The sequence below is a fragment of the Astatotilapia calliptera genome, chromosome 4 (assembly GCF_900246225.1).
Source record: "Astatotilapia calliptera chromosome 4, fAstCal1.2, whole genome shotgun sequence".
Taxonomy (NCBI): domain Eukaryota; kingdom Metazoa; phylum Chordata; class Actinopteri; order Cichliformes; family Cichlidae; genus Astatotilapia; species Astatotilapia calliptera.
In genome coordinates, this window is record NC_039305.1 from 13431990 (window position 1) to 13444600 (window position 12611).

The 12611-nt window shown below is 41.4% G+C and overlaps 2 protein-coding genes across 3 annotated transcripts in view; both read left to right on the plus strand.

Annotated features, from left to right (window-relative positions):
- Nucleotides 1-1685: 1685 nt before the first annotated feature.
- LOC113020713 (B-cell receptor CD22-like) lies at nucleotides 1686-5166 on the plus strand. The gene is made up of 7 exons (XM_026164913.1): nucleotides 1686-1943; nucleotides 2647-2892; nucleotides 3034-3124; nucleotides 3194-3236; nucleotides 3467-3570; nucleotides 3647-3706; nucleotides 4979-5166. Exons 1-7 carry the CDS (start codon nucleotides 1700-1702, stop codon nucleotides 5010-5012), a joined length of 822 nt encoding a protein of 273 aa, XP_026020698.1. The 5' UTR covers nucleotides 1686-1699; the 3' UTR covers nucleotides 5013-5166.
- Nucleotides 5167-5702: 536 nt separating this feature from the next.
- The window catches only part of rnf213a (ring finger protein 213a), a 47268-nt gene continuing 40359 nt past the window's right edge, over nucleotides 5703-12611 (plus strand). The window contains exons 1-3 of one of the 2 annotated variants that reach the window (XM_026164915.1): nucleotides 5703-5987; nucleotides 7789-7907; nucleotides 9500-9657. In XM_026164915.1, coding sequence (XP_026020700.1) covers nucleotides 7808-7907; nucleotides 9500-9657 — 258 coding nt within the window. In that variant the 5' untranslated portion in view covers nucleotides 5703-5987; nucleotides 7789-7807. The remainder of the gene's footprint in view (nucleotides 5988-7788; nucleotides 7908-9499; nucleotides 9658-12611) is intronic. The other variant, XM_026164914.1, reaches the window with a different exon arrangement.

Genomic DNA, 12611 nt, shown 5'->3' on the forward strand with positions numbered 1-12611 from the left:
TCTTGATGTTGGAAGATATTCCAGTTGGTTCTGTCAAAGCAGTCCTGTAGCTGTTGAGAAGCGCCCTCTGGCCATGTTGTTATAGTTTTAGTGATGGTCGACGCAGTTTTCCTGATTGGGGCATATGCAGGAATTAGGAGCAGGGATAAATGGTCAGATTGTGCAAAGAAAAAGAAAACAGACAAATGAAGTAGGAAAGAAAAGTAAAGAGCAGTGTGTGAATGCTTTTTTAAAAGAACTACAAATTGTTCTTGTCTATGATTCGACTTAAAGAGACAACAGTGACAAATTCTCAGAAGTTCTTAAACTTCAAGAACTCCGCCACTCACCTCAATTATAGAAGTTCTCTGCAGTTCAGATCGATTTGTCACTGTGGACATGATCAGTCAGTGCGTTCATCTATCAGTGGACTGACCTTACCCAGGGTAGGAGGCAGGGTCAGAACCTAATGTGACCCATGTGGCCTATGGATTGTGGTAGGAAGTCAGAAAGACCTACACAGACACAGAGAGAACATAGAAACTCCACACAGAAAAGCCTCAGTGCGGATTTAAAACACGGATCTGTGCACCATGCCACTGCTTGCCTTCATGCATTATAAGATAATGTGAATAAAACACTGTAATGGCACATTACATGCATCAACATCAAACCTAGCAATAATGGCTGTGCACGTGAGTCGTTTCCCATTTTTCCCACAGAGGGGTTCATATTATAAATTTGCTGTGAAATCTGTTCATTGTTGTGTGATATGAGTGTTAGCTGTTAATCAGTGGTGGGCAGTAAAACGTCTGGTGACATGCATGAGATTCAAGAGAATGAATCGTTATGTTCCAGCAACATTTGGTTAGAAAAGAAGAGCAGAGAAAAAAAAAACAAACATACCACAGCGCCTCTGATGCTGCTACATGGTTTCATATGCTCTCTTCTAAACCTTAGATGTTGACTGCATCTGTGGTTTGCATGACCAGATGGCACCTACCATGTAGAAAGTAGCGCATAGCAGACAAAGAAGATAAAGGACAAAGTCACTTTTTCTCTGTCCGTTCGTGATAACTTTAAGTGATTTTAAACTTTATGCTTGTGTAACTTAAAAAAGCTCCAACATGTGCACTGAACACATCACCCTAAAATTGACACTAACACTGTTCTTTGGAGGTAAGTGCGACATTTATTTCTTATTTTAAGGGAATTTCGAAATGTTTAAGCAAAAGAAAATTAAGATTAATGCTTCTGTTCCAGGTGTTCTCTGCAGTAAGTGGAAGGTAGAGTATCAACAGCCTCATATGTGTGTAGTGAAAGGATCATCTGTTGTCATTCTTTGTTCATTTTCCTATCCTGACAAACACATAGTACAGGAAGTCATGTGGGGACACAAAAATATTTTTGCAGGTCCGTTCATTTATCACAGTGGCTCAAATAATAGCTCTTCGCGATTTCAGTATGTTGGTAACAAACGGAATAACTGTTCACTGCAAATACACCAAGTGGAGCACAGTGATGAAGGAAAATATGCCTTTAGATTTATAACCAACTCCACAAATGGCCAATGGACTGGAAAAAGTGGGTCAACACTAAAAATCGTTGGTAAGATTTAATTTTGGTTTTCTTTTTAAAGAATTTCGACTCCCCTTTGCTGTTTAATCTGACAAGGTCGAAACATAAGTTATTCATTTCTCTCATAGATTTTAACATTTCCATGACGAAACTCAAAAGACACGAATCAATCCAGGAAGGCGACTCTGTGAATCTTACTTGCACAGACAGATGTGATGTTGGCAACTTCTCATCTGTCTTCATCTGGTTTAAGAATGGAGAACACCTGCAGGATGGACGAGTGCTGCAATTAAGAAATGTTTCCTTCACAAACTCTGGAAACTACACTTGTTCTCTAAAAACAGGCACAGGAACAACTTCAGGAGTCCTACATGTTGATGTTGAACGTGAGTATTGTATAGCGATGTTTTAAACCTTACATACTGCTTAGGCCAAATTTGACCCATTTTGACATTTGACCTGAGCAACAATACCAGAGATGTGATTCTTTCAGCTTGAAATTGGATGACTTTTGCAAAAATGACCCAAACTATTACAAAGTTGAAAGTTTTTCTACAGTTCAGCCATGACAGTGTTATGAGAACTGTTACTGTTCACATCACATTTGCCCAGGTTCCCAGAGATAGGTGCCTGCTGGCTTTTGAATTGTAATGGACTCGTTAAACAGTGAAATAGCAAAACAGCATAGGAGTGATCAAATAGGATGTGCATAATAAGATAATTCAGAGGGTCATAGATGTGCGGCAGATAAAATCTTTGAAATTTACAGAATAAAATGCTTTATAAATGTAAGGTTAAAGCATGAATTGTAGTTAAAAGCATTTTAAATCATTGACTAAATGTTGCAAAATCTAACAGATACACAGTCCTTACTCTCTAAAACTTAAATTAAGAATGAATGATTCATTTACTAATGCCAAGTGGCTGTTTGTGCATTCAAATACTCTGAAGACATATGAGCAGTATGTAAGAGTTAAGCATGGAAACATTGTTCTTTACTGCAACACATTAAATATTTCCTCACAATTTAGATACCAAAATAATGAATCTGATTTATGTAAGATGATTTCACTAATGACTTTATTTTAGATGGCCCCAGGAACACATCAGTTTCTGTCACACCATCAACAGAGACCCTGATCTGCCACAGCCATGCAAATCCAGCAGTGGAGAACTATACCTGGTTTAAAATATATAATGATCACATTTCAGCAGCAGGACACCAACGTGAACTACATTTGAAGAAGGATTTTCAGGATGATCACAACTATTTCTGCATGGCTACAAACAAATACGGGAGTCACAACTCCTCTACAGTGCTGTTAAGGGGCAAAGGTAAATAGATTTATGTTCCAAACACTGTGGCTTGTGCAGACGCAGCTTTGCAAAGAAGAATCTGCCCTTGGAAACCCTTCCAAACAAACCGTACTTGTTCAGTCTTTTTTACTTTAACGTGCAACATCCATGTTTTCTCAGTGTACTGGTGGACAGGCACCAGAGATCAGATTGCTATCTGTACTTCTATTGCTGCACTCCTCATTGTGGTCACTGTTGTTGCCATCAGAAGGTAAAGTGTATTTATATTTGTTACAGCTCACACATGCAACAATAAAGTGATGGAAATCTCTTCTTTCAGACAGTGCACAAAAAGGACAGAGTCACAAGAAAATGAAAATGAGGTAAACATGCAGATGGCGCTACAATTAAGCTTACTGGTTGTGTTGTTTTTTTCTTAATGCAGAGGTTAGCTCATTATGAGGTTGCCTAATAAGTTAGTTTATTGAAGAAACCCATTTATAGTTTACCCAAGTTATTCGCAAGTTATTTTGTGTTGTCTGACTGAGTACAATTCACCAAGCAGGAAACTTATATATGTGTTCTTTGATGTCTTATTAATTATTGTATCTAGAATACGGACTACTGCAACTATCCCGTGGTTGACATGAGCCAGTCACAAGAGGAAGAAGTCATGCACTCAACGATCGTTTTTAAAAGCAAAACAAAAGCATGCGTGTGAGCTATCCCTGCAGCTTCAACATATTATTCAACTTGTGCTGCATTTTTCACTGATCCACTATGTCATCAGCAGGGAGCAAAAGATGGACTCAACTAAGGATGATGATTGTACCATTTACAGCACACTGTACAGGTAAAGTTCAACAAGAACAAATTTCATAAATCACAGTTCAGCTCCAGACAATAGTGTAAGGCACAAATTGGACAACATCAATCAATCAATCAATCAATCAAACAAACAAACAAAGTGAACAATGGCAAAAATGACTCTGCTGCCATCCTTCTTGTATGCTGTGTCTGAGTCAGTGGAAACCCCCACCCTGAACACAAGCTTTTGTACTGCTGTCTGTTTAGTGGTTTCTACTTATCGCGGTAATGGACCTGCCCAAAATGAAAGCGATGTACCAAAGTGCAGCTATTTGGCTGAAACACCAATTTTGGGTGTTTAAGTCAGATACTTGAACTCAACTTCAATTTTGTCCAGACTCGAGAAAGCTAAACAGCATTTCCTGTTTCGATCCTTATCCCTTGCCTTTCATTGATGAGCTGCTGGAAAGACTAGGAAAGGCCAGATACATCACAACCTTAGATTTGTGTAAATATTACTGGCAAGTGCATTTAGAATACACAGCCTTTCCGATTCCAGGAATAGGTTTATTTCATTGCAGTGTTTTACCCTTTGGTCTCCATGGGGCACCCTTAACTTTTTAAAGGTTAATGGATATAATCGTTAAGCCTACCTGATGTGGTGATTTACAGTGACTCGTGGGAGGAACACCTACAACATCTAAAGGTGGTGATGGCAAAGATCCAGTGAGCTGGTTTGATCTGAGTGACTTTAACCTAACATTTTGCTTGCACATTGGTCCACAAAGGAGTGTTCAGCACTCATTTTACATCATTTAAGACCCACTATAGGGGAGTTGTGGAAAAACTTAGAGCTAACAACTAACACCTAACAACTCGAGATACTTTTTTTTTTTTTTTTTTTTTTAACCCTGATGAGCAGCCACAGTACAGTGTGAAATACTACTACACATAATTGGGTTATTCTGCCCTCTGTTGAAAATGTAAGAGCATAGCATGAGCTTGGGTTCAGATTTTTGACTAATATGACTCAAAGACATTCAAAATAAATCTCTCTTCAGTAGGTGAGTGGGTGTCCTGTGAGAGCTATGGAGAGGCACAGCTCATAACAGGACTAAAGGTCATTCCACAGGCAACACAGGACACTCAGTGTAACAATAAACATATGCAGTTTGAGCATGTTGGCCTTTACTGAGAATTTACTGTAACATGATGGTGTGGATCGGTTTCATTTTTCACTGCATATTCCTTTCTTATCAGCTTATAAATGTTACAAACTAAACAGCTGTTTTTTATGACTTTAAATATTTGTTTTCAGTCATCACCCAGTGCCTGCAGGAGCCTGCATGTAGACTTCAAATGTCAGCGGAACAAACCTGCTGTGTTGAGGGCCACTTATTCTGATGCATGAAAGGATCTGCTGCTCCAGTGCTACTTTCATGAGTGTTTTGCTGTTAAACAAATAAATAAATCTGTCAAATGTGACAGATTGCAGAATTCCATTCAGTTTGGAATGTTTTTTATGAAGTTTCCTAAAAGATTTAAAGCCAGCCTTTCCCCCCCCCTCTCCTTTTCTTAACAGTCTCAAACTTTTACACATTATGGGCACATTTCCAGGAGTTTGTAACTGCAGCATGCTTATTTCCTCCTGCTGGTCACACAAAGCATGTCTATTGAGCAGTTTGTCCTTGCCTAAAGGCAATAGGAAAGTACAATGTAATGACAAACAAACACCATCACATGGCAACTGACCGCATGTGACCAACCCCATTTTAGCTGTTTTTCCTGTACAATTATTGTGTAATATAATCGGTTTTTGTACATTTCAGATGCTGAAATATAAACTGTAGCAAACAAATGAACTTTATTTTTTAATCACAATCTGTGAAAAAATAAATAAATAATATTTTTAATTAAGATGTTTAATATGTTGCATCCACAGGTTGTGCCATAAGATACTTTTTCATAAACTTCATTTATGCTAAGAAAAAAATAAGGTGAGTTTAAATCACTTTACAGCACATGCATCCATGCACTCAAGTACCCCTAGAAGAGGTCGTTTGTCTCTAGTTCAACTTGTGCTTTCATTACCTATGAATGAAAACCAGCTTAGTCAGAGGCAAAAGAAACCCCGATTTTATTAGTGATTATAGAAGTAAACTTAGCTCACGCCCATTTCTGACAAAACGAAACTTTAGTAGATACGGAAACGAGGGGACAGCAGGTCTTGGACGTGTCTTTGACGGCTGCGTAGTGGGACCAGCAGAGATGATTTGCAGGCTTTCTCCTTTTTGCAGCACAGAAGAGAAGGTAGGAAGGCGGCTCAGGTCGGCTGTTATTTATTTATTGTTATGAGCATTGGGTGACTGTCACAATGTCAGAATTTCCGTTGTGACACAGTAGGAATAAACTCATCCTAATAACAGAATTAGCTATCAGACTGCGCTGCCTTGGGCCAGGTCTGTCTGGCTCCAGCTGGGTTACGGGGTAATGAAGTTTGGTTGACGTTCGTTCTTTCTAATAGTATCTCCGTTTATTATTGAGAGTGAATCAGAGCTAACTGCCCAAGCTAATGTTAGCTGCGCAGCTCATTAGGCTGGCTGCTTCGGGGAAGCTAGTTAGCAGAGTCGCTACTTAATTTTAGCAATAGTGCTCTCTGTAGTGTGACTAAGAGCCTTCCCTGCTGCTGCTAAGCTTGTCGTGATTCTGCAGGTTTTATTTTGTCAGTGACTTCGTGGCCATTTAGTTCGCTTTCTCTCTGTTTTGTTGTTGTCAAACGCACTGGCACGCAAGAAGTGACGTAAAACGTGTGCGTTTCTTTACGCAGGGAACATGTGAATGGCCGAACTTCTAAGCCAAAGATCTTTTCGCTTCAAGAAGAGTCACTCCTTAAGTTCTTGAAAAAGGTCGTCCCGCCTTTATCTGTGAAAGTATGAAAGCTCATCTCCTAGAATGGAATAGTCACTTGTTATTTGCAGTATTTTCAGCAATATAGAGATACGGTTTAAACACACGCGATGGTGTTTACTGTATTTGTTACATTTTATTAAGAAATAAAGAAATCGTTTGAAGTCTAAATCAAATCGCAAAAGACCTAACCGACCTTGATGCTGATTGTTCATTTCCTTTCCTTGCTTATACTAAATTGATTATATTCCTGCAAACTTACTAATTATTGACATCAGTCTCACAAAAAGGCATTATTGGTTGGGCTCTAAAATCAAACTGGGTTGAACCAGTTATATTTCACAGTGTATTTATTTGTATTTGGGTCAGATGTCTTAAACCTTAATAGCCTTTCTCAGTGGATTGAAAACGCCCAAAGCAATTGTTGCATTAAAGTGTAACCAGAAGTCCAATGAAGACCATGCGTTTGACAAAGAGGGAGAGCGATTGCCAGATGAATTATGCAGAAATGAAAGCGAAGTATCCATCGCTGGATTGAATGACTTGATCCCAGCAGATATAAGGATTACCCAATTTTGACTCTTTATTCATGACATTAAAAATCAATCGAAATCAAAGAATAATGGCATAATATTAACTTGGGTGGTTCACGAATTTATGTTATTTTGAGTTATTCAGTCATTCACGTAATATCGCCTTTACATTGCCAGCTAATAAGTCATGTGAAGTATTTATTGAAAGTATGAGGAAAAGGAAGGAGGAAAACCACCTTCTCCGCTTCTACTCTTTGTGAAATGTCCTATATCATGTTTGAACTATTTATGGCATATAAAGAATTACTTATTTCCTCATTAGAACTACTTTTGGTCAGTGTTAACTGAATTTTTCTTTTAAGGACGTGCTATTAAAGTGTGCTGTGAGGGTTCCCAGTTTTTTTTCCTCTTTGGTTAATGTCAGTTTTTTATTGGATGCTTGTTCGCGGGCCATGAATGTGGGCGTTCAGTTGACTCACTGACTCTCTTGTAAAATGACTTCCAATTCAGTCTCTCACAGGCCAGCTTCTTGGGTATGACTGATCAAAGTTCAGAGGAGATAAAGACAATGCGACTGGTGTGTTGTTGTGTAGCTGAACACAGTTTCATGTGACATCGACTGCCAAAATAGAAAGTGAAAGAAAATTTTGAGATGGTCTTGAAGTGAAAATAGTTTCTTTCTTTGCAGTGATCACTGAAGTCTGAAGATGAAGTGCTCACGCTGTGGCCATAACATTGTAGAGAAAACAGCCAAATTCTGCAGTAACTGTGGCCTAGAGCTGTCTGTTAAACCTACAAATGCACAAGGTAAGTAGATGAGGTCAGAAATGTGGTTTCATTTTATATAGTTGTTTATAATATTTGAAGAAGTCCAAGTGACAACTTTGTTGTTCCTGTTAATTTGGCATAATGTACTGTATTATTTAAACGGCTCTGTATTTGATTAACAGTGTGGATGCTTTTTTCACGGCCTGTCAACAAATAAAATTATAGTTTGAACATGCAGCTCTGCAGACATAATGAAATTACACTTTTCTATAAATATAGATTAAAAACCTGTATACAAGGAATTTAATCATGTAAAATTATGTGATGATAAGGGCTGTTCATCTGCGCATAACTTATATTGCACATTTTTTCCTGACATGAGGATTTACATTAGTCATGTTGCACATGTCAAAGCAAAATTAGGTACGGCTTGCATAATGTGGGGGAAAAAAAAGAGATTGTAGATACATCTGTGTTATCAGTTCGTACTAAGCCTTGAGTCGAGGAAAACTAAGACTAAAGGCCATTATTATATCCTAAAAATCAATCCAGCATCCAGTATTTGGAAAGTTTAGATTCCTTGCATGTAAAATCTGTGTCTCATTCCTGTTTCTTAATTTTTTTTAACTCAAAAGAACCCCACACTTCTAAATTGTGACATAAGGCCTTCTTGGCTGAACTGGAGAAAATGATCCGTGCTCTTGTGTCATTACGTGTTACTGTAATGCCCTGTTTCACGGCAGAGATAAACCAGTTTCATCTCTCTGAGGTAAACAAAAATGCAGCGGCCAGACTAGTAATGGATTCTAACAAGTGAGCTCATATTATTCTTACTCTTTACACTGGCTCTCAGTAGACTTTGATTCATTTTAAAGTTCTTGTACTCACCTACAGAGCACTTAACAGAAAGGCTCCAGACTATTAATCCCAGCTTCTTACCAAACACACTGCTGCTTGCTGTCTTCGATCACAGGCTCAGAATTTGCTAGTTGTTCTTCATACAAGATTGAACACTAGATGCTTTCAGGTGTCTTTCGTGTCCCACTACGACTGCATTTAGCTGACTCTGTGGACTCTTTTAGAAAACAGTTCAAAGATTTTTTTTGTTTAACCAGACTTTCCATTAAGATTGAAAACAGTTGAAATATGTACAAACTACGTGTTTATTTTATTCTGTGCTTACCTATCGTGACAGCGTGTTGGCCTACTTTGTAAGGGTCAGAAAATGCAAATTTGTGCCTTGTGACTTACTGAACAAGCTCAGGTGTTTTCTTTATAGTTAAAAGAAAATTTGCCTACGTGGGTCAAAGTGAAAACATACAAATGCCACCTTTTGTGGTTTAATGTATGTCCCTATTAATTTACGGACTGAAATCTAAATGTTCTGTCATTTTAACTACTTATTGAACATGCATGTTGACCCTGTCAGAGTTCATACTTGACTAAATCTTTGACTGGCAAGGTGATGTGCCAGAATGAAAAGCAGGACTAAATGCTCTGTACTACCACAGTGGTTTTCACACGTCTTTAGAAATTAGCTCATTTTACTTATTTTTTCTAACTTATAATTTGTTATTTTTATTTAATTAAGTTATTTATGTATTTTTATTAACCCCTCATCGTTAACATAGATGCAGGAGATCAACCAAAGTCTTTGGTAGCAGATGGGGAAGGTCCAATTGAGAAGCTAGATTCACAGAAAAACACCCCACTGGTGGACAGCAAAGAATCCAGTAAATCCCCCAAACGGCCAAATGACGAGGTCATCAACAACAACCCAAAGAAAAAGGTGAGCGTGTCACAATCTTGCCAGGCCTGTTGGTTTTTAATCTGGGGAAACAACATATTTTGTACAGTAGGTGAATGGCTTTGCTTACTTTTGGTGTACAGTGAGTTTATGCCTCAACACAGTGTAAGGTTTATGCCAAATTAATTTTTTTCTATAATAATTAATCCACTGGTATATAATGAAAAATTATATTTTTATTGATTGAGCTGTTAATTTGGTTCTCTTTCATAGCATTCGTTTCGTGTCTCACTATGGGAACGCTTCCTGCGTGACCTCATCAGAAGCTCAAATAACATTACGCCAGCCCTTACAGGCTGGCTAGGTGACGCCCATGTCAGGAGGGGCCAGTGCCTCCCTATATAATAGACTGACATAGCGTCAGATGTCATTCAAAAACCTCTTCCTCGCTTCTCACAGAAGCCTGTAGACAACTGTGCTATTGGGTGCTAAAGCTAAACTGTTCACAGATTCGAGTGAACAACTCGGTCGCCGTGCGCTTTGTTCCCAGCTTTTCAGTTGTCCACTAGCATACAAGCAGTAGCAATACTGTTCTGTAGCTAGTGCTGGTGCCAAGTAGCAATACTTTCACCCAGGGAAGTAGCAATATTTTCCGAACGCGAAGTAGCAACACTTTGCTAATAAAGGTATCTCTAGCTTCCTCTAGCAATACCCTTCGACGCTAGCGGTTTTACACATTAGGTAGCAATACCTGTAGAAAAGTAGCAACACTTTTCACCCCACGTTAGCGAGGAATAGCAATATTCTCCGCACTCAGTGTCAGTCTCGCTAACGTGCGCAACCCTCTAGCTAACCATGGCTACGATGGCCAACAAAGTTACAAAACTCTGTCCTTGCGGCAAGAAGATTTCTCGCCTCGCCTCGCCTCTCACCTCGCTCGCCTGTGACAGAGGTGACAGGACACCGAAATGGCGTATGTTTCGCGCTGCAACCACAAGGGGGCGCCAAAACGCCATCTTCGGTGGAGTGGCCAGTGAGCCCTCTGTCTCTCCACATGAAGAGCTGGGCCACCTGCACTCAGTCAGCATGGGTGCTGAGGACATTGGAAAAGGGCTACAGGCTGCAATTCAATGTCGCTCCACCACATTTCGAAGAAATCGTTTACTCTCGTGCTCTGGGCGAGTCTGCCAGTTTTCTCCTGGAGGAAATTTCCACCTTGAGAGACAAAGGAGCTGTAAGAGTTGTCCCTCCGAAGGAAATGCACAGCGGATTTTATTCAACGTATTTCCTTGTGCCAAAGAAAGGGGGGAGGGGGATGAGAGCCATTCTGGATCTCCGTGCCCTGAACCGGCATTTAAGGACATACAAGTTCAGGATGTTGACGCACGCCTCGCTGCTACGGTTTGTACGAGCGGGCGACTGGTTCACATCAACCGACCTGAGGGATGCTTATTTCCACATCCCTATATATCCCCCACACCGAAAGTATCTGAGATTTGCTTTCCAGGGGATAGCATACGAGTTTGTAGTCCTGCCTTTTTTCTCTCACTGAGCCCAAGGGTGTTTGTGAAATGCACCGAGGCAGCAATGGCCCCGCTCAGGGAAAAGGGCATTCGGGTGGCCACATACATCGACGACTGGCTGGTGGCAGCCCCAACCCGCCAGGGAGCGACTTGTCACACAAATGCTCTCATACACCATCTGGAGAGTTTGGGTTTCCAGATAAACGTGGAAAAGAGCACATTGACGCCAACTCAATGCATTACTTTCATAGGGCTCAGCCTAGACTCCCTCCGGGTGAGGGCTTTTCTGTCCCCGGAGAGAACAGCGGCCATACGGTCATCCCTAGCACTGTTTCTCAGAGGCAACACAGTGACCCTCAAACAGTGCCAGAGGCTGCTCGGTCTGATGGCCTCTTCTCTAGTGGCAATAACACTGGGACGCCTGCACATGAGAGGCTTTCAGCGCTGGGTGGGCTCGTGGGGACTGGACCCTCACCGAGACGGCCACCGTCGCGTGAGAGTCTCTGCAGACTGTTCACTCGCTCTCCGCGAGTGGAAGAGGCCAGGTTTCTTGTCTCAGGGCGTTACAATGGGGGCAGTTTCAGCCAGGAAGGTGATTTCCACAGATGCCTCTCTTTCGGGCTGGGGGGCCACCCACGAGGGCAGAACAGTGAATGGGGAATGGGGCCCTCACATGCGCTCCACCCACATAAACTGTCTGGAACTGCTGGCGGTTCACCTGTCGCTAAAACACTTTCTCCCTTGGCTGAGAGGTCATCATGTTTTAGTGAGGTCGGACATCAACAGACAGGGGGGTCTGGGATCCCCCAAGTTACACACACTGGCACAAAGACTGATAGTCTGGAGCAGTGTCCACCTGCTGTCACTGAGAGCAACTCACGTGCCGGGGATCTTGAACTTTGGAGCAGATCTTCTCTCCAGGGGCAACCCGCTGTATGGGGACTGGAAGCTTCACCCAGAGGTGGTGAAGCAGATCTGGCTGCGATTCGGGCAGGCGACCATGGACGTTTATGCATCCAGGGAGAATGCTCAGTGTCCCCTGTTTTACTCGCTGCATGATCAGAGAACTCCACTCGGGGTGGATGCTCTAGCTCACGAGTGGCCGAGAACCCTCCTCTATGCTTTTCCCCCAGTGGCCCTCATTTCTCCAACTCTGGCCAGAGTGAGGAGGGAAGTCACTATATGATCCTGATAGCCCCGCACTGGCCAGGGAAGCATTGGCTGGCGGAGATTTTTCAGCAGCTGTGCGGCCCACCTTGGCCGTTACCACTACGCAGAGACCTCCTGTCTCAGGCACAGGGTGAAATATTCCACCCCCACCCAGAGAGGCTAGCTCTATGGGCTTGGCCCATGAGGGGTTTAACCTGAACACAGTGGGGCTCCCTCATAACGTTATTGACACTATTCAGTGTTCTAGAGCATCATCTACTAGGAAGCTGTATGAGCACAAGTGGCGTGTGTTTGAAAGCTGGT